Genomic DNA, 23,258 nt, shown 5'->3' with positions numbered 1-23,258 from the left:
GGAGATGTCAATGGCAGGCGCCAGTCCAGGCAACGCGACGGCAGGCGTCGAGACGCGTCGCACTGAGTCGCGCCAAGATCTTGCATGACTCGCAAGCGCTGACGTCTTAGCAGCTAGCTTCCCTGACAATTGACATAACCATTGACATCTCGTCCACCTCATCCGCCTCTTTGTTAATTGCAGCTCTTCGCACTTTTCTTGGCCTCACCGCAATGGCATCCATGGTATGGAAGAAACGATCCGCTGAAAACCAGTCCTCCGCACCCGTCGCTGAAGATAGCACAATGACCAAGGCCTCGGATCGTCCGACATTGACGCCGCAATTTTGCTTCAACCAGACGGCACTAAGAGGTGCGTAAATGGCAGATTTTGTTGAAAGTCACTCCAGACAAAACTGCTCTCCAGAGGTTCCTTCAAATGGGGAGACAAATGCTTACTATTATCAATCAGACTTCCTTCGTCTGTCCCGCGCCACCATCGACGACTCCATTACCCAGAATCTAAACTCCCTTCTAACTCCTGCCTCCGCTGGCTTCGATCCTTCTTCGACACGAACCCGCTCCACACTTCCACCTGGCACCAAAAGACAATTACCACCGTCAAGCTGCCGTTATTTCAAGGACAAAGTGCTGTTTCCCTCGTGGCAAGTCCGCTCCGACGTCATCAACTACTGCGTCAGCGTTGCGACGTCGCCCGATCCCGATGATCCGGATGCCATACTCCGAGAGGTGGAGAGTGCGAAGGCAAGAGAGACAATCGTCGACGAAAGATTAGACCCATACAGCTCGAGATATTTCCCACGCGAGGCTCGTACTGAGATGCTCGCCAACGTATTACGAAACGAAAGAGGGGTCGAGAACATCATCAGAACCCGTACATGGCAGCTTGTATCGGAAAGGTGTGGAGACGAAAGTAAGGGCTTTGAAGAAGCCTTCGATGAGTGGCGAAAGCAGCAGGACAAGTCCCGCCTGTCAAAACAATGAAGAGAGCAAGAGCATTGGCTACATCGGATGATAAGAATGAATCTCTTCTCAGGCGTGGGGTTAAAATGGCGTTTGGGTGCATGCGCAGGTTGTAGATCGTAAGCGTTCAAGCGGTCCCCGAGGCTACCTAATACAAGAACATTTGGACGAATGGCACCATCCGATGCCGAAACAAGTCGCTCACGTTTGCAGATTGTGCGGATTGAAGCTTGGATACATCCGCTTCTTCTATTTTCGAGGGTTCGGAGGCTGCCACCCTGCTTCAAGAGATTTGGATTGCTTCGTTTCTGTACGCGTCACGACATCATCCTCCCTGTGTCCACCACGGCTTTCAAAGCCAAGGGAGCGACGTTCAGAAAACGACAGGAACGAGCCTGTCGGCTGCCAAATTGGTCGTCAACTGGCTTGGGTAGTAATGGGAATCGGGATCCGCATGGTCCAATCGCGACGATACCGTCGAAAGCCCCTGATCCAACCAACTCCTCCTTCACCCTCACTCCAGCCCAAGCATCTGCCACTCTCAAGACGACTCTCGTCTTCCCATCGCAACTCCGGTGGCATTTGAGAGTCTGAAGATGAACTCGGCGCATGCAATTCATAATCTGCAATCTCCGCCCTTTCTTTCACGTACGACCATAGCAGGTAGAAAACTCGGAACCCCGTCCGCTCTTCCATAGATAAGCTACCTTGCGGCCGATTAGTAGTTGCGTGGGTGACCAGCAGCGAATCCCGGCTGTTGTACGTTTTGCACTTTTTTGTGATGTCAGTAATTGGTGGTTGAATTTTTTTTGGGCGAGTTGGAGTGGGGCTGAGAAGGGGGTGTTCAGGGGTCGGTCCGGGCAGCGACACGGACGCTGGCTCGGGCCGCGCCGCTCTTTGGTTGGGCCGAAAAACCGCCTTGCATAGTGCCGAGAAGCATTCGTCATTGCTTGCATCTCAGGGATGCGTTGTAAAGAGATTGCTGACTTTCTCAAGACTTTAGTATGATGGCTTAAGATGCAGTAAGTACTTTTCCACCCAAGCTAGGAAAGACCTTTTAGCTAATGCACCACCTCATCCAGCGCTGCACTCAACGCACACAGTAGGGCTCGCTCGTAAGTCAGAGTCATAAAGAGGTTACCAGCACCTTCAAGCCCGTGGTGCTAGAAGTTCGAGTCGACCAAAAGGCAATGGATGGAAGAGTCGCCCTGCCGGACAATGCAGGCGCTGGCACTTGCCTTACCTGACTTCTCCAACTCCCTGTCCTGAGCTTTTCTCATGCAACTTCGTCCTGGCCAGTGCCAGTCTGTCATGCTGATGTCGTTGCAGCGAGATACAAGGTCCTAATGGCTTCTAGACAGGGGTGAGCTTGATTTTCTTGCCTTGCCGTGTCCTGTTTTGTCCTTTGGACCTGCCTGGTGTTTCTATCAGCAAGGCAGGGGGTTGATCGGGACCGCGCTCCTTCCATGAGGCAGTAACAGATGTGTCATCACTAAGCCTGCTAATGTCCAGATGATGACAGAGGCCGTCGATTGGTTTCGGCCGTATGTCCCGCCGGGCCTTGAGCTGGCATCTTTCACGCACTGGCTTGATGACAATGAGCTACTCGGTGAGGCCCTGTTCGATGTTGCTACCCGTATAGACCATGACGGCTTTTTCACTTTTGATGCGAACATTACATATGATGACCGAGACAGAGCTCGTGGCTTCCTTGCTGGCCGCATGTCTCTTACATTGTCCCAGTCTCTACATAACTTTCCAATACCCACGAATACTAAGTCCCTAGAGATTAAACCCAATGTCAAGGTTGAGCAAGGCCTGGTGGTCTCTTCCTTATCTAACACACGTGCATCCAAGCGCGCCTCTCCTGCTGGTAAGATTATGGACCTTGCGTCTTTTTCTTCTACCCTTAAATTTCACTTCACTTACTAATATTTTACAGCCTAAGACGAAGAAACAAAAGTGAGAGCTTCCTCTCTCAGATCTGTTCACAGCCAACAAGCCAAACTAGGCAAACGAAAGGAAAGAAATGCAGGCCCGGAGAACGTCCCTGCTAAGGTATGTCTCCTCAACCACTTAATATCTTATAGCAGGGCCCAGTGCTCTGCACTGAGCATACCTGGGAACTTATTCCACGCATGAAGCTCGCCCAGAAAATGTTTGTTCGGCAAGCTGAACTTCAGGTCAACATCGCCCCTCTTCACTACCTCATCACGGATAATGGTGAGACCGATATCATGGCTTACTGTGCCAACCTTATAAAGGCGCTCCGGTGGCAAGGCAAACCATGGTGGTATTGTCCTAGGATTCTAGCAGGACCTTGTGACATTAATTGAGATCTGCCAACGCAAGCACATTACTTGTGACAACCTTATCACCCTTTAGTAGTAGGTTGTCAGCAACATTGAGGATATTGATGCACTTGCTGAGAAGCCTCCTCCTAAGAAGACTGGTGCCTGAAGAGACCTTTGTGTCAGGAAGAAGATCAATTATTTCGTGGTGTCAGAAAGTACGGCAGCAGCACATCTCTGGATGGGAGTATTGAGACAGTTGCCGGTTCCAGGGTGCTCGAATGCTCCCTGTATGCACACATTTTGACTTGGTAATTTGAACCTCAGCTTTATGCCACGCAAACTTAGCACCAAGTCGAAATGTGTGTGTGTGCAGGGAGCATTCAAACGTCTTACCACTTTAAGACATTGAATGCTCGAGCTTGCAGAAGGATAGCCACAGGGAGCATTCAAATGTCTTACGCTTCAAGACTTTGGACATTTGAGCTTGCAAAAGAATAGCGACAGGGAGCATTCAAGCATCCGGATCCTGCCTTGGAGTTGACATTTCTTATGCGGCCCACTTGTGCTGGTCATGCTGGTGTACAGGTGCAGTGGTCGCTAGCCTCATTAGGCGAAACCACTGTAGCTGTCATGATTGGCCAGTCTTTCTTCCGAATTACCTCTCCCTTTTCTTCGATTGGTGCAAATGGAACATGCGCAAGTGGGAGGTTCCCTGTACCCCCACTCCCGGTCTTGACCGCAAGCTACCCCTCGCTAGCTCCCAGCAGCACGGATGGGGGAAGAAGCGGCGTGCGACTCGCGAGGAATGTAACCAGAATCACACAGTATCCGAGTGACACCATAGATACGTGTGCGGCTTGGGCAAACGCTTTCAGCCACTTCTCTGAGACGGCAGTCAGCTGCGAGACGGACCGCGGACGGCGACTAGGCCACACCACCTGCCTCGTACAGAGACGAATTGTTTTCTGGTCTGTCTCGGCAGCGGAGTGCTGAGAACTTGGCGCGGGCTTGGAGTCGGATAAGAGACTGATAAGAAGCATGCCGTGCCGTTGGCGCAAGCTTCTGCAGCATGTGGATGTGCTTCTACATCGCCACGCCGATGTTGAAGTCGGAGGGGTTGAGCTAAGGTGTTGACTCCGTGAGCGAACGGGAACCTCGCATTCGAGAGACTGGATGGGCGTGCCGCGGATGGGACTGTGGGTAGCGGGGAGCTAGCTGTCTAATGCGTACCTGGATTTGGAGCTCGACGTTTATAGTGGCCAACCAACTACATACACCTTTTTTCTCTCCAGGAAAACGCTGCGGACCGCTTTCATGCGCGCAGCCTCTCGCTTATCGACACATTCCTCTTTGGGATCACTGATTTTTCAAGCGCTCTCTTGGCGTTGCCGCTGTCGTCCAGCGTAAATACCATCTCTACATCATCGACAGCCCTACCTTAGTAGGAAGCATCAGAATTGGTTTCCCTCGGCAGGCGACAACGAGAACGGCCTCCATATCTCTCACGCCTCACATCTAACACGTCGCCCAACATATCCAGCAACCTATCCATCTACAGTTCCGCGTCCGAGAATCTGTACATCGTGGGCGCAACGCCCAGCCCTGTCGCGTCAGCCAACCAGCCAGCTGCCCAGCGCGGCCCCCCGAGAATTGGGAGAGACAGAAAGAAGAACCGGGCCTTTTACCCTTCGATCAGTCGGGCGATCATTTTCAACGTATACATAGTTGCCCTTGCCCTGTCCTTCTGTACCCTGTTGAGTCCCACTCACGCCAGATGGAGTTTGTGCCTCAATTCTTCTGCCTCCTCCTCAAAGCCATTTTTTCGGGATAGATATTCCACACAACGGACAACAACGAAACGGCGCGGGTGTGGAACAGTTCTACAGCGGAGATAATACCGACTCTGTACACCACTTACCATCGCATTGCGTCGCTCAGGGTCCTGCTCTATCTCAAGCAGGGCACATTGATCGGCAGCCCGACGCGCGTGTCCGAACCGACGTCGACGGGACCTCCCTCTCCTCGAAGCTTAAAGCGACGACCATTCCCCACAGTACCTGGCCGGCCTAGTTATCGAGGAGGCGTCTTCGACTCGCTACCTCCGCACCTATCGTTATCAGCCGCTTGCTGATATCGACCACCACTTCACGACCACACCACTTCGCCATTGTCATTATCAAACACCATGGCCTCCACGGGCGTGGATTTTCCGCCTCGATCACCGCCGCCGCCGGCGTCAAGAGGCATCTCTGACGACGAGAAGAAGATTGGTGCCGGCGTTTTCGCGACGCCTGAGAGTGCGTCGCTCCAGATAGCTTCTGGTGACCACACAAGACGCAAGCTCAAACCAAGGCATATCCAGCTGATTGGGTAAGTCGAATCGTGTTGTTGCGAGCCATTGTTCGGTTTTTCCAAGAGAAAGAGAAGGACAGCAGAGTCGAGGGGAAGTCGCGGCATGCAAGTGGATGGGGGAAGAAGGGGGTGAATTCCCCCAAGTATACCCCTCAAAAGGGCTCGAATGCTCCTCGTTCAATCGACGAAGCACTTGAGCACTCCTCGTACATGCGTCATCGAGGCATTTTTGTCTGGAGCAACGTTTACACCAGATCCGGACATGGACCAATCACTCGACTGCTCTCAGAGGACAGAAAGGAAAAGAAGAAAGATCGTATCACTTACATTTTTGTAGCATCGGCGGGACAATCGGCACAGCGCTATACGTGCAGATTGGAAAGGGGCTACTCAATGGAGGGCCCGCAAGCTTGTTCCTCGCTTTTACCATATGGTACGTCCGCACCACCCACAATACCAGAACCTCGTTGGCGCTGTGGGCTGGGGAGAAGAAAGTGAATTGAACTTACAATGCTCTAGGTGCTCCTTCATTTTCGCCGTCACTCTCAGCATCGCCGAACTGGTGACGTACCTCCCCATCTCATCGCCCTTCATCCGCTTCGCCGGACGCTACGTCGACGAAGCGTTCGGCTTCGCAGCGGGCTGGAACTTCTTCATTTTCGAGGCCTTTCTGGTGCCGTTTGAAGTCGTAGCGTGTAACCTCATCATCCATTACTGGTCTGACGCTGTACCGGCTGGCGGCATCATTGCCATTGTGGTTGTGCTGTACGGGTGCGTGATTGGTCCAATTTCTTTGACCCTCCTTCCATTCCATGATCTTTCCAGGAGGCTTAATGGCGATGCTGATTCCAACCGAGACAGGCTCATCAATGTCCTGGCTGTCCAGTGGTACGGCGAAGCAGAATTCTGGGCCGCTTTGGGAAAGATGCTCCTGGCCATTGGGCTGATTGTCTTCACATTCATCGCCATGTTGGGCGGGAATCCCAAAGGCGACCGCTATGGCTTCAGGTGAGCAAGATTGTCCATGGAGAAAGAACAGGCCTCTGATGTCTCCTAGATACTGGCGTGACCCAGGAGCATTCACGGAGCTCTACTATGACGGTAATCTCGGTCGCTTCCTCGGCTTTCTCCAATGCCTTATCCAGGCTTCGTTCGCTGTCGCTGGACCCGACTACGTCTCCATGGCAGCCGGCGAGGCTGAAAACCCACGCGCCGTCATGCCGCGCGCGTACAACGCCGTCTTCTACAGATTGACGACGTTCTTCATTCTCGGCGCTCTTTGCGTCGGTATCAACGTGCCATACAACGACCCGGAAATGAAGGCTGCCTTTGCCAACAGTGAGCCCGGCGCCGCTGCGTCTCCGTACGTTGTCGCCATGAACCGCCTCGGAATCAAGGTGTTTCCCGACATTGTCAACGCCATGGTTCTGACGGCAGCGTTTTCGGCCGGCAACAGCTACGTTTACTGTGCATCGCGCTCCCTGTACGGCATGGCGTTGGAGGGCAAGGCGCCCAAGTTCCTGCGCAAGTGTACACGCAAGGGCGTGCCGATTTACTGCGTCTTGGTCGTGCTGGGGATTGCACTACTGTCGTTTCTCCAAGTGTCGGGGAATACAGCCGAGGTGCTGCAGTAAGTAGATTGTGCCGGTTGTGTCTCTGAGAATGGTGCTAACGATGGGCAAGGTGGTTTATCAATCTCATTACAGCTAGCCAGCTGATCAACTTTTGCGTCATGTGCGTCACGTTTCTCCGCTTCAAAAAAGCGTGCGACACGCAAGGCCTCAGCAGAGACAGTCTCCCGTACAAGAGCTGGGGTCAGCCTTACGCTGCTTGGTACGGGCTCGTGGGGACGTTCGTCATGACGTTTGTGGGAGGCTACACGGTCTTTTTGCCCGGGCAGTGGGATACCACCTCATTCTTCTTTTCGTAAGCGTCCAGACCGGGACCCCACCCAGATGACTTCGAACTGACCACAGTTCTGCAGGTACACCATGGTAGGAGTTTTCCCAATACTTTACATTGGGTATAAACTCTTCCACAGGACCAGCATCAAGAAGAGCGACGAGGTCGACTTGTTCCAAGATCTTGATGAAATCGAAGAGTACCAGAGGGAGTACGTAGAGAAGCCGCCCAAGTAAGTTCCCCAGCATATTGGATTGCCGCAAGTCGCAACTACCGAAGGTGCATTGCCTAGTGCTGACCCGTTTTGGACGTGTAGAAACGCCTTTGAGAAGTGGTTCAACTGGCTGTTCAGCTGAAACTGCCACTGGTGGTAGATGCAGGCTAGACGATGCTTGCGTGCATAGAGACGGGCCGGGTAGGAGCAACAACGGTCTCTTGTTTTGTCATGCGGCTTGCTTTGGCTACTCCTTGGACGCACGCCGCGTCGCCTTGGCAGGATTTCGTCGGGTCCGGCGGGGATGATGGATAAGCGAGCGCTGAGCTGGTGGAGCAAAGCAGCATTTCTTTGGCGTCTGCAACAAGCAATGAAAAGAGTTTTTCGCATCATGTTCCTGGAAGATGGTGGATCCGTGCCTGAGGTCCTAAAAGCTTCGTTTTCCTAGGGTCGTAGTGGCAGCCAGGGTCGCATTTGGGGTTTGTTTTGGCCGCGTTCAGAACATTGCGCAACAGATGCCGTCACACACACACGAGTCGTCTTGTTCGGTCTTTCCGCGCCGACGAGTGGACGCGTGGGAGTCTCAGCTGTTTCTGACCTTGGCTGGTGACGACAGCAGCCTTCCCATCAGTGCGAGCCCCCCCCCCCCCCCGTCGGCAAGGAGCTCGCTCCACAAAGCTTTGGCCAACGCGCTCGAAGGCGCGCGAGCACGGTGAAGTGACAAGGATGGTTCGGAGCGACGGCGACGGATGGCAGCAGGAGCATTCAAGCAGCTCGTGTGGCGCTCAAAGCGGACAGTCCGAGGACGAGAGGCGAGGGGCTGGTTTGATGCGCAGGAGAGGGACGGAGGCGGCGGCAACGACCGGGGGCCAGCAGGTGAAGGTTTTTGTTGATATTGGGATTTTCGAAAAATCAGAAGTTTTAGGCCGGCGAAGGAGAAGACTGACGAGGAGAGAAAAAAGGAACCGCTGCGACGATCCGCAACTTCAAACGTCTGCCAAAAGTGTGGCTGCTGGCCGACAGCCATGGGGGGACAAAGGCGCGGAGCCAGGGCTGCATGTGTGTGTTTGACATCCCAGCGGGCCGGTGTCGCTGACGACGGTGGTGGTCGATGTGGTGCCCGTTGGTGGTGGGTGTCATGGTGCCTGTCGTGTTGTGTCTTGTCGTAGTTCTGCCGTGTCAGGACGAGAGGGAGTTGTCGTCGTCTCGTGTTGTGCTCTGCCTCGCTTCGCCTGCTGCAATCTCCCTCTCATCCCTCACTACGCACTGCATTCCCCTTTGCAAATGTCGTTTACATCTTCAAATTCCACCCCGGCTCCGTCAACAACCCCCGGCTGCTCCGCTAAGCCTGTTCAAGCCCGTGGCAGCGGCAGGTTGCCTGCTTCGCTCGCCGCTCAACACAGTTTGGTGGCTCTGACGTGCTGCTGAACTATCGCGGCCCTTAGCAGCGGGGGCGGGGCAAGTGCCAAAGCTAACTGGAAGCCACTGCTGTCACCGAGATACTTATCAGACAAGACGCTGCTGCTGGCCGTGGGCCAAGAATGCCCAACTAACGATGCACCGAGTCCAACCTGGCATGGTGCCGTATTTAGCAACATCCCGCAGGCGGGTAGGCCTGTCGTCATGGGCTGCTTTATAGTGGGTCAGACTTAGTGCAAACAACTCGAACGACCTTGGAGCATTCAGACAACCACACCGACTGAGAAGAACAATTGTCAGTTGTAAGGGTCACAGCGGACGTGGTGAGATGCTAACGCCTTCTGCCCTCATGTCGTGTGCCACAGCCCGTGTTTTGCACCACGTCTCGGGACGTCAGTCTGTCAGGCGCGTCTGCTGCCGTCTCCCTCATCTGGAACACGACCAAAAGGCGGCGGCAAGCTCCAAATAAGGACAGGAGGTGAAGCCAGGCAGGCTGCAAGGAGGGAAGGGCCTGGCGGCGGCGCGCGCATGGCATGAGGCATGGCGACGGCCAAGTCCAGTCTCGAGCCTCCCATCCCCGTCCTCCGTCTGCCGATTCTAACAAGTTCAAACGTCGTCGGCTCGTGGGATGGGCTTCCGGTTTGCTGCGCGGAAGGCGGAGGCATGGCATGGTGGAGTTCGCGGGACGCCTCCCGCCGTCGCCGCCATCGACTACTGGACTACCCAAACTGCTTGGGCCTCACGGACGGGCGAGCGACGACATGACGGGCCACGACGCCTGCGCGGCTGGCCGCTGCCCTGCCCTTGTTCTGTGCTTTGCTGGCTGGCTCTCCCTCCCGCGCCTGGGCGTTTTGGCCTTTGCGGTGCCCTTTGCATTGTGCGCAATGCTGCGTTGCGGCCGTGGGGTTGGTGGTGATGTGCGGCACCTCCCTTCCAACTACGGCTTCTCCGTCGTCAAAGGGTCGCTTGGCGGGACTTGCGCTGACGATGACCCGTCGTGAGCATTGAGCTGGCAAGGGGCCGGGTTGGGGCCAAAAACCAACTGTGCTCTCTGCACCGTTTGACGAACCCCGCAGAGATACGCGAGCAGAAGGTGGGCTGCCAATTGCTTTTTCCCGTCTCACTCTATTTCGACCGTACCTCTTCACGGCTGCCGTATGGACGCTTATGCGAAAGAAACAATGGACACATGGAAAGCCATGCGAATTGGAAACCATCTGCTTCAACGATGTCCAAAAGCTGTCGCCTCTCCTTTTCGTCATTCTTCCTCCGAGCGTTCAAGGCTGGGCGCAGAAAGTCATGGCACACAGAGAGCACCCAGTCTCTCAAGAGTCAATGGAAAGAAATGCTTCTCGGCAACAAGGAGATGATGAGCATTCTGAAATCTTCTATGCGAACATCAGCCATATTTCCCGGATGACGAACCACCAAGTCCTGAATGATACCCAAGATACTTCGAGCTTCAAGCCCTTGAGAGGCAGTCTGCCAAGTGGCGACCATCTTCTTGAACATGCTACCTATGCTTTCTAGTTCTCAACACCAATCTGCCTCGGGAATCTTCTGGAATTGTGACAAGATGACGCTGGTGGAAGATGGTCCAAGTTGTTTGTTGGATTGCCTTACTGTTTTGGATCGCATGCTCTCTATCTTCGAGAAGTCTGCTTTCTCGTGTCTCATTTCGTTCAGAAAGAGCGAGGCAAACTGAAAAACCTGTGTGCTCAATGAACAACTAACGAAGCATACAGAATCTCGTAACTATCAGGGCTAACGCACTTGCAGATAAATGGTGGATGCTTTTTCCGCAATCATCGACAGTCCGCTTCCTTATTTGACCGAAATCCTTCAACATTACTTTGGACTGTCTCCATTCTTTGTTCATTATTGTTCCTCGTATCCGACACAATTCTACATTGTTATGTGGGCATTGTTCACAGGCACAATGGCCAGCGCAACAATGGCTTTGTTCCATCAATCCCAGCTCACCACCATAAAAGCATGCGGTATCGACCTCCAAGTATACTTTCCTCATCATAACACAAACACAAGCTCTTCCAACAACAACAACACTGCCAACAAAATGTCCTCCAACAGCAATACCACCAACAACAAGCACGAAGAAGAGGGAATTGACTTCGAGTTCGAGATGATCGAGAACAAGGAGATTGAGGAAATCCAATCGCAGCAAGCGCGAGCGGCTTTGGGTATCCGTCCCTCTTCGTCCGGTGGCTCAGGAGGACGTATTTTCAAGAAGGTCGTTCGTTCCGTGGCTTTGACTGCTGTCGGTGGTGCCATGAAAGTGGCAGAGAAGATGACCGACAAGACCAAGACTTCGCAGGAGCCGACCCCTGAGCAGGCGCTTTGCCCTTGCTTGGCTGACCCTGTCAATGGGTGGAGGTCATGCAAGATTTACGGACATGTTCGCGCGAAGCTCATCGAGAAGGGCATTGTCATCCCGTAGATGTCTGCCGTTTGAGGTGGAAGAACCACGCAAGGCAAGTTTCAAGCTGATCGCTCTTTATACGGTATAGTATGTATGGAAAGGTAAGTGAATTCAAAGTCTTTTTTCCAACACTCAAAACTCTTGTGATTGATCTGACTAGTGAATCATATACATGTTACTGATTTTGTGCTGGACATCAGGAGTAGCAACACGAAGACTCTTGACAAAGAATTCCCTGGTGCGCTCCAAGCACGAGTCCGAGGACCAAGACGACTCCGACAAGGAGTCATCGTGGCTATCTGCAAGATGAAGAAAAACGAATGTGACGTCTCCAGCTAGACCACAAATGATTGTCGCGCTGGTGTCCCAATACGCTATTTCGACATTTCCCGCAATGTCTCCTTCCAAGAGCTCATCTAGATATTTGACATTCCTCGACTTACCTTGTTGGTTTCGACCCAGTCCGGCTCAATTTGCGACGTTGGCGCTTTCCGCTTTTACCGCCATTGCGTGTTGGACCCGGCACTCTTGACTGGAATCGAAAGAATTCAGTGACAGCAGACCTGCGCAGCACCTTCGACTTCCCTCTCTTGGCAAGCGATGCCTCGTGCCATAATGTGGACCGTGGCCATTTCTCCCAACATTGTCCTTGTATATAGGCCTTGTCGCACAACAACAAGACCAAAGGAGGCGACTCGAGCACCGGTCAGGATAGCGAACGAAGTCCATGTTCTTCTGTGTCTCAAGACTTATAAAGAAAGCGGCTCCTGGCAAAGAAGTTTCAACGAGCAAGTACCTTCCGAACCGCGTACACATCACAAACATATACACCTTACACGACATGGCTACCACTATGAACGACGAGGAGTCTGTGTTGGTTGACGACAAGCCGACCATCCATCCCACCATGATAAGCGCGTCTGAGAACTTGGTAATTGTTTTCAAGACGGAACCTGAGAATGACGGAGCCGCTGATCCTGCCGGCGATTCGCTTGGCAGGGTCGTCAAGTACAGGGCCCAGGTCCTGCTCCGCCGTTTGATGAAGGCCTTCCAGGGTTAGGGGTGGATTGTGGTACGAGGGGAGGGGGGGAAGTATAATTTCTCTTGTGCAGCGGAAGCTACGCGGTAAGCAATCCTATTGATATTCTTTCCAAAATCTTTAGGCCGTTTTAAACCGAATGTTATGCAGACTGACAGCGCAGCCAGATGTGATCTACGATCGCCGCTATATAGTCCTTGAGCAAATACACTCTCACCGACGCACGCGATGAAAAACCACAACCACTTCCAATTCCCATGAACGACCTGCCATCCACGAATAGCGACTGCAATATCATGGAGTATGGGAAGGATGAAGATTTCATTCCTCTCTGCGGCTCGGAAGATGTGTGTCTGCAAATCTTGCTGTCCTTTGTACGGAGTTTACGCACCCTCAAGCTTGGGATCCTCGGAGATCTCCTGCCAGGCATGCGTCCAGACCATGGCTTCCAAAACCTGACATTCCTCGATCTGATGAGATATCTCCACGCATGAGGTCGCACCCTCTACGATGAACAGCAACTCAAACTTTGTGATCATCTTTGGTCCAAAGGGCGAGGATGACAATGTTGGCGATCCGCTGCGCCGCGTACAGAAGGTTCTTAGGGGTTAGGGGGAGAATTGCGGTTTGGGGGAGGGGGAAGGCATATTTACTCTCCTCTCCTTCCTACGCCAAGGTTACGCGGTAAGCGGATTCCGTTGACGTTCCAAACCTTCAAGTTCATTTGACATTGTGTGTAGACTAATCGCTCTGCAGTTTCTGCTGTACTTCCCACGGAACGTGCGCACCCTCGAGCTTGAGATCCCAGGAGATCTCCTGCCCTCAATGCGTCCGGACTACCGATTTGAGGACCTGAGATTCCTCCATCTGAATCGATACACGCACGCATACCGTGGAGATTTTCAACCTACCGATCTGGAACCTAACTTTGTCGACAACGCTTCCCTCACCAATCTCGTGTGGATTTTTGAGCTACCACGGCTCGGCACGCTCCAACCACGCGACTCAGCGCAGCTCGAACACTCCCTGCCGATGTTTGATTGAGGTATGGATTTCCACAGTTCCCTTCCACCCACCGATGAATGTGCCATGGCTCTTTGCATCAAACTTCGAGCCCGCAACTTCTCCTTCGACGCCGCCGCCCTGAACGTTGTTCAGAGACATGGAATTTGTCTCCTGAGACATTGCCAGACACCATCGTCAAGCAGCATCGGCATTGTTCGTGTATATTGGCACCGTCAAGCTACATATGCACTGGAAAGTGGCGCACAATGGACTTGTTTGCTATGGCTTTCCACTTTATAATTCTGGCATATTCGCCCTACTAAAATTTTGTTCATCACCAACCAACTTTCTTACAATGGCACACCAAAATTCGAGAGCTATGCTGAAGCAAACGGAGCAAGAAGCAAGAGATCTTGAGGATTCGTTCGAGACGATTGACGAGCTCGAAGTTGAACAAATCCGGCGTCAGGAAATATGCGATCCCTTTGAGGACATTTCCGACACCGAGGCTCAAGAGATCAAGGCAGAGGAGCATTCGGATCTGTACTACAAGAAGATTACCGATGATTCCATGACCTCCTTTGGCATGGACATCTTGCGCGCCTCCGCCGCTACCGCCGGGTCCCTCGTCAAGTCCTTGGGAAAGAAAGCCAAAAAGGCTCTTCTCCCTAAGCAAGACCCGAGCCCAGAGGAGCTTCATTGCCCCTGCTGGAGTTATCCCGAGGATGGCTGGAAATTTTGTTTCGTCAAGTCACATGTGAAGGCAGCCATCAAGCGAATTGAGAAAAGCCAGAAGAAGAAGTAGTAGGTGGTCACCAACCCTTTCAAGCCCAAAGGGTCCCCAGAGCTTTTTGGATGGGGGCCCGAGGGCCAATAATTCATTCATTCACCATGCACAGTGTAAGTTTTCGATCTTGGCGTGACATAACCAATGCTGATGTTGCACGGCAGATAGTACAGTATAGAATCCTTTACTTTCAGCCTGGACACGTTGGAAACACCTCATTTAGCAACCTGATCTGGATATTCGAGCTACCACAGCTAGCCACGCTCGTATTGAAGCAGTTTAGCAACATTCGCGACATTGGTGCCGTCTACTTATTAAAGGAAAAGATATTTAATATTAGACGCCTAATGCTCTCGCAAATAACCATTTCAGGCGAAGACTTATATCCTATAGGAATTCTTGCGGCTCTTCCTCGCTGCATTCAAGCAGCTGGAATCCATATACTAGGTCCTGCTAAAACGCCACAACTACAAGCTTGAGACTGTAGCTGCAATTATCAAAAGTCTCCAGCCTTATAATAGGACGCAACGCGGTGCCTGTCCACATTCAATCCGCATGGAACATGCCTCCCGAGGTGGAAAGCGCCACGAGAGTCGCAGAAGGCTCACGAGGCTCTTCTCCCGAAGAGCTGAATTGTCCATGTTGGTGCCGGCACAGGCACAGGTCTTCACTCTTGATCAAAGGCGTGCGAGTAGCACACGGAGACTCCATGTGGGCATTGCTATATCAAGTCGACATTTTTCGGGCGAGCTGAGGGCTTTGCTCTGGCCCCTGACCACCACATCGCGTCGATCTTTCAACTTCAGAGAACATCGACAAAAGTGACCGGACTTATCCTGGAAAACTCCGAGGACACAAATGGCAGGCCATCTTCCATTGAAAACATGCCCAGATTAACACTTTTGGTGGTCCGTGCAGTTCACTTCACATCGAGCCTACCCAGTTGGAGGACCATTCACCTGGGTAGGAACGACTTCCCTCGCATTGAACATTTCTTCACCAACATTGTGAAAAGACGTCGACATCTTCAAGTTTCACCTCAACCACTTATTATCGTCGCATTTCACATAAATCACTACCACATTCGTTCTTCAACGCTTGCAGGCCAGTGAAACATTTCGCATCAACATCGACATCGACCTCGACATCGACCTTGAAATCACCATCGCTTTCGCTTTCGTGCGCATTGCCTAGACCGTCATCGATCTTCCACGTATCCAAAAGAAATGGCGCCCGTCGCAAAGGGTAAGTGGCAGCGCACCATCGGCATGATCCAGCCTGCTAAGAACACCACAGGCTTCGTGTCTGGCGTGATGTCTAGCATCCTCTCGCCCAAGAAAAACAAAAAGAAGAACCAGGACAAGTCGAAGTCAGAAGACGAGGGATTCGTCGACGTTTCTGAATCAGACACCTTCATCGACTCGGACTACGATTCTGACCACGATTTCTACTACGGCAAGCCGCTCATGGGCATGGACTCATCGATGATCCGAACCTTCCAGAAGGACACCGACTCCGACGAGGAGATCACGCTCTACGACAGCAAGGTCTACAGCTCGAAGAGACACTTTTCATACGATGAAGAGATCACTTCTGACGACGATCTGGACCCAGAGGACGCCCCTATGCCGATCGACTTCCACAAGGGACTCTTTGCCAAATTCGACCAGCCCACCAAGATCGAAGATGAATTCGAACACATCCACCATCAAGAGGCTGAGGGCTCAGACAATGGACGAGCTGCCCGCTTGAACGCAGCGATGAAACTCGTCAGGCGCAAGGCCGAATTGCGCAAGGCCGACTCTTCGCCAGAGCAGCTGCGATGCTACTGCCTCGTCGATGACAAGAACGGTTGGAAGAAGTGCCCGTCGAAGGCTCACCAGGAGCTGGGCGAGCTGATGAACACGACTTGACTTGGGAATTGGAGATGGAGGTCAGACGGGTCTTTTGGATATGACTTTCGTTGTCCCTCTGGATCCAGCACGCAGTCGCTTTCGTCACATTTGATTGGGTCCATTGGTGGAGCACAGCTTTGACAACCGCAAAAGAAAGTACAGAGTATACGACACTTCGTTATTATCCCTGCGGATCAAGCACACAGTCACTTGGTCACATTTGGTTGGAACCAATGGAGGAGCATGGCTTTCACTAGCGCAAAATGGCGCAGAGCATCGGGAATACATAGCAGATCTTCTTGGATTGATCTTGACTTTAGAGCTTATTGACTTTTCCCGGAATTTCTGAAGTGATGTCTTCTATTTTTGACCCAAGCCGAGTGCTCTGACCAGCTTCTTTGTTTGATGATGTCTTTCATTGACCGCAGGAAGCACTCATGAGCTCCTGTCCCATCCGTTGTGCCTCATAATCAGGCCTCCAAGCATTGTAAAGCAGTCTCGACAGGTTTGATCAAAGCAATCCCTGTGGTTCCAACTATCAGCCAGCAAATTGAGCCACTACCAGATGCATATTCTTGACATCTCAGCATAGCAATTGAGTCAGTTTGCTATCTAATGTCGCTGTGTGACGACGCTGGAGCGCCTTCGTGTTGTTTTCATCACATAGGTGAGTGTGCATGTTTTCCCTAACCAAATTGCAGTGACAAACTGACAAAGAGTAGATTGATGAGAGGGTTGATCTATTTAAGCTGCTCTGAGTGCTGCTGTATATACTCCTCTTACTCCCTTCTTACCAGCCATCTCTTGGTAATAGAAGCAGATATCAATAGTATAAGCTATAAGGTACCAAGAGGTGGTAGAATAGGAGCAGTTAACTCATAAATCCTGCCGAGCGTGGTATTGTATTCCACCTGAAGCTCCAACACGAACCATGACCAGTGCTGATTAAAGACGACGTCTCCGACCAGATTCCCACGCCACAAGCTATCGAGGCAAAGATGACCACCACTTTCAGTCCCTCAAGAATATACGCTGCGACATCAATCATTTCATGATCTACTGCGACCATGAATCCGTGAGTAATAATTTCTGTCTGACAAGACGTCAAACTCATCAAGATCCCAGTTGGCACACCCCCCGATCGGACGGCCATACGAGAGGCGCTCTACGTGAGGTGGCCCGGTTATGAGAAGCTCGACGAAGGACAGCAGACTTCGCTCGTGTATGGACTGCACGACATTTTTGAAAGGAATGCCCGCAGGAAGAGGAACAGGCAATCAAAGATGCGCTTCATGTGAGGTGGCCGCGGTGGGAAGTCTTGACTGAGAATGAACGATCCGACATTCTCTTCCATGTTGAACGGTTCATGAGGCGGCGATTCGGCGGCAGGAATGGCGTTTGAAGACGAGGCGTGCGTCAATAATCCAACCATCAATGGATGCGTTGAGGTGGACTAGCGTTTTGCTGCATGGGGTTCGTCGAATTGCAGACACACTGGGAGTCTCCATGACTACATAGGCCAAAAAATTCTCCGTAAACATAGACCCAGTCCAGAAATGCGTGAATCCCCTCGCTGCTGCTTAGTACTATCAGTTAGATCTATCGGCAGAGCAGGTTCGACAACCATGAAAAAGCACTGGGCTAGTGTGAGACTTAGACAAGAGATTTCCTTAGACTGTGGTTGGCATTTGAGCATGTTGGTTTTGCTCTGACTGCTTGAAATGGAATTTTGTGGTTCGCCACGAACCGGGTGCCATGACTACACGTAGTTTCTGCCTTCAACAATACATTTTCATTGATTCTTGTGCTAAGGACTGTCTACCCCTTCAATGCTGTCTCGATTTCGAGTAACCGCCCCATTCAGATATTGGTCCGCATCGACGACGAAGGTGACCTCTAGGAACGCATTCCCTGAGCCTGACTCCCCATCTGTGCCACCGTTTCTTCCATGGGCGAATGTAGCAGATAGCTCCATCGACTTTTCCACTTGTGGATTCCATCTTCAAGGACCGGCGAAGGCGGGATGGTTTGGCATGCTGTGGTCAATGGATCGCCCCTCGACCTCCTTATGATGTATCTCCCAGCGCCTCTTGGACAAGACCTCTCGGTTGATTTCGTGGTAAGCACGCAGTTCCGGAAAGTCATGGCCGTATTTACAATCCTTTCCCTTGTTGCATGGGATTTTCTTGAATAAGCCACCCTTGGCACGCAAGCTCCAGCATGTGTATTTGAAGTGGAGGAGGTCATCGTGATGCCTTTTGTGCCGACAGTCGCCACGGATGAAGTCTGTGCAAATGTGCAACGACGTACAGTCCGATCGATCTGCATGGGTCCTGAAGACACCGGGGCCGCCAGCAGATGGCAACTGGAAACCCAGCTTGCAGTCTGATCCCCGCAGAGCATCCGGACAAGCGATCGCCATATAGTCTTCATCCTCTGCGATTTCTGCGCTGCCCTCGTCCATGACAGCAGCATTAGACTCCATGTCGTTGTGGCGTGCACCAAGCCTTGCCCATTTCAATTTGTGCTCCTCTCCGAGTTCAACTTCCAATGCGCGATTGTCCATGGGCGTGTAGGTAGGAAGCGGCGTGGTTCTCCTTGGTCGGCACAGTAAGGGTGTTTTGGCGAAGATCGCATTCCGCACGGCATCACCAATATCGCCTTGTGGTGTAGTAGCCGACTCCCCCATCCAGGACGGAAAGTCGTCTCTGTGATCTTCGCAGTAATCACTATTCCGCGTCCTATTGTTGGCGTTCTCTCTCACTATCCAGTGGAATTTGTGTTGAGCATGTGCCGCCCAGGCAAGGAAATTTTCCTCAAGTTTGATGTCGCGAACCTGGGCCAAGTCCAATACCGAAACCCCCACCTCTGTCAGAACGGAATGGTCATGCTCGTAATTCTCCGTGGCAAACGACACCAAGATGGGTGGATTATCTAGGAAACTAGGTGCCCGTCCTGCTGTCGCGGATCCGAGATCAAGTGCGCCGATTCCAAGAAGCGCCCACATCGTGTAATAGGCATCGACGCCTGCGTTATGCGCGTATTGAATGAGTGTCTTCCACTTGGCATCTCTTGGTCTGTGTTTCTCAATTGGCGGGTTGAAGCGGAGAACGTTGACGAGGTCGCTAAGTCCAATTTGGTTGCTACCTGCAGCATTGTCAGGTTTGCTATTTCAGTATTCCACAAAAAAACAACATACCATTCTTGCGAAGGTGCTCGCAGCTGTCCTCGTTGGCAACAAGTTGTTTTGTATCGAAAATGGCGACGACACCATTGTGTTCAATATCGAAACCGATGTCCTCGAGGGCAGCAATGTCATTTTTGTAACCGTGGAAGACCAAGATCACGGAGCGACGTGTGCCGGTGAAGACTTCAGGTGGAGGCGGCGAATGTGCTGCACCAAAGCCAAGGATTCTTTTCAGAGAACCCAGGGTCTCGATCCTGAAGTCCATGATCCGTTAGCTGATCCGCACTGCTGAGACATCGTAATGATGATCTATGGTTGACTTACGGTGAAGTCTTCATGGTGGATAGAGAAAGAGGGTACAGAGACGGTTGCTTCTGTGTGTTGTGCGCCGTGCCGGATTTCAGACTATGTGGAAGAGGAATCGTTTGGTTTTGAATTGCTTGATGGGTGCTTGGTGGGGCGACAGGTCACCTACGAAGGCGCTCAACCACCTGCCACCGTTGACCGTGGGCGGGCTTATAACATGCGCATGCGCACATGCCGTGCCTCAATCGATTGTTCGAGCTGTGAAGCCATGCAGTCCGGGTGCTATGTACCATGACAACATGAAAAACTTAGTCGCGACTCAACCCCTACTTTTAGCGCTGTCGAATCAATTATTCCTGTGTAGAACGTCGCGTCAAAGCACAGTGGGTGACGAAAGAAATTGCTAATCTGAGAATCTCCGTCGCCGAGTCAGCACACGTAGAGATGAGGAGTCTTCAAGCGCTCAATGACTCTAACATAGAGAGATTTTTCTCTTAGTGAAGGGGTACAAGGAGCCTCCAAGCGCTTGCGTCTAAGCGTGCAACGACTTGGACCAAAGCCTAGGTGGAATTTCTTTCGTCACTTACTGTGAAAGAGCCAAGCCAATACCGCCCCTACTTTTAATCTGCATTGATTGCGCATCTTACTCTGCATCCTACTTACTGCGCAACTGGCTACGCAACTGGCTGAGCAACTGGCTGAGCAACTGACTGTGCAAGTGACTGCGCAACTATGTCTCTGACTAATTGCGCACCTGGCTGTGCGACGCTCTGAGTGACATGCTCAGCAACATCGTTGGATTCAATTAAGTTGCGTCCTGCTTGACCTGAAGAGACGCGCGTACCTAATGGAAACCGTTGGTGCCTTCCTCCAACATATCCAGCTCCTCCTTGCTCTTCCTGTACAATTCTTGCGCCTCTCTCTCCCGCCGACTGACGAAAGCAACTTCGTCTCTCAACGACTCTAACCGCCTGGGAATCGCCGCCTCCTCCGAGATTTGCAGGGTGCGGAGAGAATCGAGCTCCACCCGCGTCTTGTCGAAAGCTTCGGCGGCATCGACAATCTTCTGCCTGAGCGTCTTGGACCGCTGTTGGTACCCGCCGAGATGAAGGGCGAGCTTCTTTTCGATTTTGTTGCCCTTTTCGGCGGTGGCCATGATTGTCTCTTGGACGTTCTGCTCCAGTGTCAGCTTGTTGAATGTCAACAGGAAATTAGATCACAACTTACGTCGAAGGCTTCTACCATGAGCTGCTGCTCGTCGACCTCATCCTCCCCATAGCCCGCGAGCCCAGGCAGAATGGAGTCCTTGTGCAGCTCCTCCCAAGCTCTGCTGAATTCCTCTGTGTTTTTCCTCGCCTCATCTGCAGACATTTCCAAGGCCAGCTCCATTCGGGCGCGCTGCAAATAGTCTTCACCCACAGGCTTGACAGGCTTGGGAGTGCCATTGACCTTGGCGTTGCCAAACCTTCTTGCATCATTAGCGATGAGAAGCGCAGCTTCTTCCAAGACAGCTCTTTCGGCCGGGTCCTCGACTGCCGAAGCTCTTTCCACCATTGCATTGACGTCGACCACTGAGGGCCGAGGCAAACCCCTTTGGTAGGCTTGCGTTTGGCGGGCAAAGTCGGCACGATCTGCAGCTTCTAGAATCTCCTTCTCCCTCGCGTCTCTTATGGCTGCATCCTCCTCACTCGTCTCGGCCCGAACGAGCTCTTTTTGCTCGTCCGGAAGCTCGAGTTCCCAGTCCGTCTCCTTTGGCTTTGGCAATGCCGCGAATCGACTCTTCATGTCGGAGCGCATAGCTTTCTCCCGCAGCTTGATGTCCCTTGGTGTTTGTCCGACTAATTGCATGCCGTTTTCCCGGTTGAGATTGAAAGTATCGCGCGGCGTCTGCATTGGTGTGGAGCCAGGGGCCCGCATGGGAGTTGCACCCACGCCGCCTTGACGGAAGGGAGTTGCCATAGGGTTGGGAGTTGCTACTGTCTGTTGGCTGGGAGCCGCACCACCGAATCCCGTCGTCCCCGTCTCATCGAGTGGCGTATTTTCTCCGCCGAGAAGCGCAGACTGAGTGGCCGTTCTTGCACGGGCGTTTCGAATCTCATTCGCAATGCGGTCTTCTTCAGGGGCAGCTCGAGGGGTACGCATCGGCGTGTTGCCCACCATGTTGGAATAGTTGCCGACCAGACCCCTTGTTGCCTCGTTCTCACTGCTGCCGGCGAGTTGAGTTGCCCTTTCCCCTGCCATGCCCATCTTCACAATGTCCTCGAGTTCGCTCTCACCAACTTGAGGTGCAGGCAGTGACAAAGTCTTTCTCTTGCTGCTCCTCTCGGCCTCTCGAATTTTTTGCATCTGGGCAGCCCTCTGAGCCGCAGCAGAAACGGCAGACGATCCACCCTTGTCATTCTTCTTCCTCTTCCGATCCTCGCCGTCTTGTTCCGCTGAGTCGGCTTTCCGCTTGTTGGCCAGCTGTTGCTTCCTGGGATCAAAGGCCTCCCGTTCCTTTTCGTTGATCGCGAACTCTTCCTGCGTGTCGTAGAAACCAGGCGCCGGGGCCTTTTCAAAGGGAATATCCGCATTATAGTCCATCTGCCCCTTCTTGACCGTCGTGACCTTGATGTTGATTCCAGCATTCTTGAGCTCCCGACGCTTCTGCAACACAGCCAACCGGCGTGATTCCTCCAGCTGCCGTTCGCGAGCCTTTCTCTTGGCCTTTTTGCCCTGGGTGTTGGCGAGACGGGCTCTTGCCTCACTGAGCATTTCCTTTTCATCTTCGTCGAGGTCAATGGTATCGGGTCGAGCGGGTTTCGATTCCGGGTCTGGGTCGACCTCGCCGGGCCTGAGCCTCCTGACGTCGTCTGCGCTCGGTGCTGCGGTTTCGCCTCCGTCAGGGCCGCCTAGGGCGAGTTCATCGTTTTCCTTGGCCTCTGCTTCGTCGAGAAGCTTTTGATACCGTTCAAGACATTGGGTCGCAGTCCGTCCGACAATGGGGGCAATGGTCCTAAGACGCCAGGTTAGCATCGCCTCCGCCGCATGTCAGGATGAACATACCTCCACTGAGTGGGCATCAACTTGGCCAGGTGCAAAAGTTTCTCATCTTCCTCTTTTGACCACTCGACCTTGCGGATGCTGGGGTCCAGCCACTCGCTCCATCTCGCCTTGCACTGCTTGGGTGTCTTGCGCGCGAGAAGTGAGGAGACACGCGCCCATTGATTCAGGCCGTATTTGGAGACGGCGACCTTGACAATCTCATCCTCGATATTGGTCCAGACTCCTCCTTTGACGACGGGCATTTTGACGCGTGAATCCGCGTAGAGAGAGGTGTTCGGTGGTGTTGCGTGAGATTGCTGTCGCGGCGAAGCTCCAACTTCGAAAGTCGGCCTCGGATGCTTGGCGGATTTTTGGGCTAGTCTCGTTTAAGGTTAGTGCGGTTGGACCCTTGCACGGTCCATGTCTGACATC

General features: G+C 52.6%; 9 protein-coding genes across 9 annotated transcripts; 7 read left to right on the top strand and 2 right to left on the bottom strand.

Annotated features, from left to right (window-relative positions):
• Positions 1-151: 151 nt before the first annotated feature.
• On the top strand, positions 152-1,342 carry BKA78DRAFT_118525 (caffeine-induced death protein Cid2). Its single transcript, XM_066882378.1, has 4 exons — positions 152-224; positions 294-351; positions 451-1,081; positions 1,176-1,342. The coding sequence occupies exons 1-3, from the start codon at positions 213-215 to the stop codon at positions 981-983; spliced, it is 603 nt and encodes a 200-aa protein (XP_066745501.1). The 5' UTR covers positions 152-212; the 3' UTR covers positions 984-1,081; positions 1,176-1,342.
• Positions 1,343-2,474: 1,132 nt separating this feature from the next.
• Positions 2,475-3,298, top strand: BKA78DRAFT_294723 (uncharacterized protein; the record flags this gene model as incomplete). Its single annotated transcript, XM_066886392.1, has 3 exons — positions 2,475-2,835; positions 2,911-3,020; positions 3,053-3,298. 3 exons carry the CDS (start codon positions 2,475-2,477, stop codon positions 3,296-3,298), a joined length of 717 nt encoding a protein of 238 aa, XP_066745500.1.
• A 2,143-nt stretch (positions 3,299-5,441) lies between these two features.
• BKA78DRAFT_352002 (amino acid transporter) lies at positions 5,442-7,866 on the top strand (the record flags this gene model as incomplete). Its single annotated transcript, XM_066891277.1, has 8 exons — positions 5,442-5,626; positions 5,946-6,041; positions 6,128-6,379; positions 6,470-6,616; positions 6,666-7,238; positions 7,292-7,534; positions 7,593-7,742; positions 7,827-7,866. 8 exons carry the CDS (start codon positions 5,442-5,444, stop codon positions 7,864-7,866), a joined length of 1,686 nt encoding a protein of 561 aa, XP_066745499.1.
• Positions 7,867-10,824: 2,958 nt separating this feature from the next.
• Positions 10,825-11,601, top strand: BKA78DRAFT_368601 (uncharacterized protein; the record flags this gene model as incomplete). The annotated part of the gene is made up of 1 exon (XM_066892634.1): positions 10,825-11,601. Exon 1 carries the CDS (start codon positions 10,927-10,929, stop codon positions 11,599-11,601), a length of 675 nt encoding a protein of 224 aa, XP_066745498.1. The 5' UTR covers positions 10,825-10,926.
• A 1,531-nt stretch (positions 11,602-13,132) lies between these two features.
• BKA78DRAFT_351999 (uncharacterized protein) lies at positions 13,133-13,666 on the top strand (the record flags this gene model as incomplete). Its single annotated transcript, XM_066891276.1, has 2 exons — positions 13,133-13,219; positions 13,379-13,666. 2 exons carry the CDS (start codon positions 13,133-13,135, stop codon positions 13,664-13,666), a joined length of 375 nt encoding a protein of 124 aa, XP_066745497.1.
• A 103-nt stretch (positions 13,667-13,769) lies between these two features.
• Positions 13,770-14,904, top strand: BKA78DRAFT_118481 (uncharacterized protein). The gene is made up of 2 exons (XM_066882377.1): positions 13,770-14,527; positions 14,579-14,904. The coding sequence occupies exon 1, from the start codon at positions 13,872-13,874 to the stop codon at positions 14,430-14,432; it is 561 nt and encodes a 186-aa protein (XP_066745496.1). The 5' UTR covers positions 13,770-13,871; the 3' UTR covers positions 14,433-14,527; positions 14,579-14,904.
• Positions 14,905-15,542: 638 nt separating this feature from the next.
• On the top strand, positions 15,543-16,647 carry BKA78DRAFT_311713 (uncharacterized protein). The gene is made up of 2 exons (XM_066888242.1): positions 15,543-15,659; positions 15,711-16,647. The coding sequence occupies exons 1-2, from the start codon at positions 15,641-15,643 to the stop codon at positions 16,325-16,327; spliced, it is 636 nt and encodes a 211-aa protein (XP_066745495.1). The 5' UTR covers positions 15,543-15,640; the 3' UTR covers positions 16,328-16,647.
• Positions 16,648-18,082: 1,435 nt separating this feature from the next.
• On the bottom strand, positions 18,083-19,830 carry BKA78DRAFT_311712 (uncharacterized protein). The gene is made up of 2 exons (XM_066888241.1): positions 19,509-19,830; positions 18,083-19,456 (listed from the first exon to the last, which is right to left on the bottom strand). The coding sequence occupies exons 1-2, from the start codon at positions 19,759-19,761 to the stop codon at positions 18,312-18,314; spliced, it is 1,398 nt and encodes a 465-aa protein (XP_066745494.1). The 5' UTR covers positions 19,762-19,830; the 3' UTR covers positions 18,083-18,311.
• An 816-nt stretch (positions 19,831-20,646) lies between these two features.
• BKA78DRAFT_250348 (pre-mRNA splicing factor component-domain-containing protein) lies at positions 20,647-23,089 on the bottom strand (the record flags this gene model as incomplete). Its single annotated transcript, XM_066884560.1, has 3 exons — positions 20,647-20,976; positions 21,030-22,797; positions 22,848-23,089. 3 exons carry the CDS (start codon positions 23,087-23,089, stop codon positions 20,647-20,649), a joined length of 2,340 nt encoding a protein of 779 aa, XP_066745493.1.
• Positions 23,090-23,258: the final 169 nt, after the last annotated feature.

Source organism: Phyllosticta capitalensis (genome assembly GCF_038381095.1).
Source record: "Phyllosticta capitalensis strain CBS 128856 chromosome Unknown BKA78scaffold_4, whole genome shotgun sequence".
NCBI lineage: Eukaryota > Fungi > Ascomycota > Dothideomycetes > Botryosphaeriales > Phyllostictaceae > Phyllosticta > Phyllosticta capitalensis.
The sequence above is the reverse complement of the archived record's forward strand: the minus strand, read 5'-3'. Positions and strand labels throughout refer to the sequence as shown.

Bases quoted from the DNA above. Each gene is read 5' to 3' on its own strand.
- BKA78DRAFT_118525 (XM_066882378.1), top strand. The intron at 352-450 runs GTGCGTAAATGG...ATTATCAATCAG, and splicing joins CAACCAGACGGCACTAAGAG to ACTTCCTTCGTCTGTCCCGC.
- BKA78DRAFT_118481 (XM_066882377.1), top strand. From the start codon at position 13,872: ATGCACTGGAAAGTGGCGCACAATGGACTTGTTTGCTATGGCTTTCCA.
- BKA78DRAFT_311712 (XM_066888241.1), bottom strand. From the start codon at position 19,761: ATGGACTTCAGGATCGAGACCCTGGGTTCTCTGAAAAGAATCCTTGGC. The intron at 19,457-19,508 runs GTATGTTGTTTT...ACAATGCTGCAG, and splicing joins CGAGCACCTTCGCAAGAATG to GTAGCAACCAAATTGGACTT.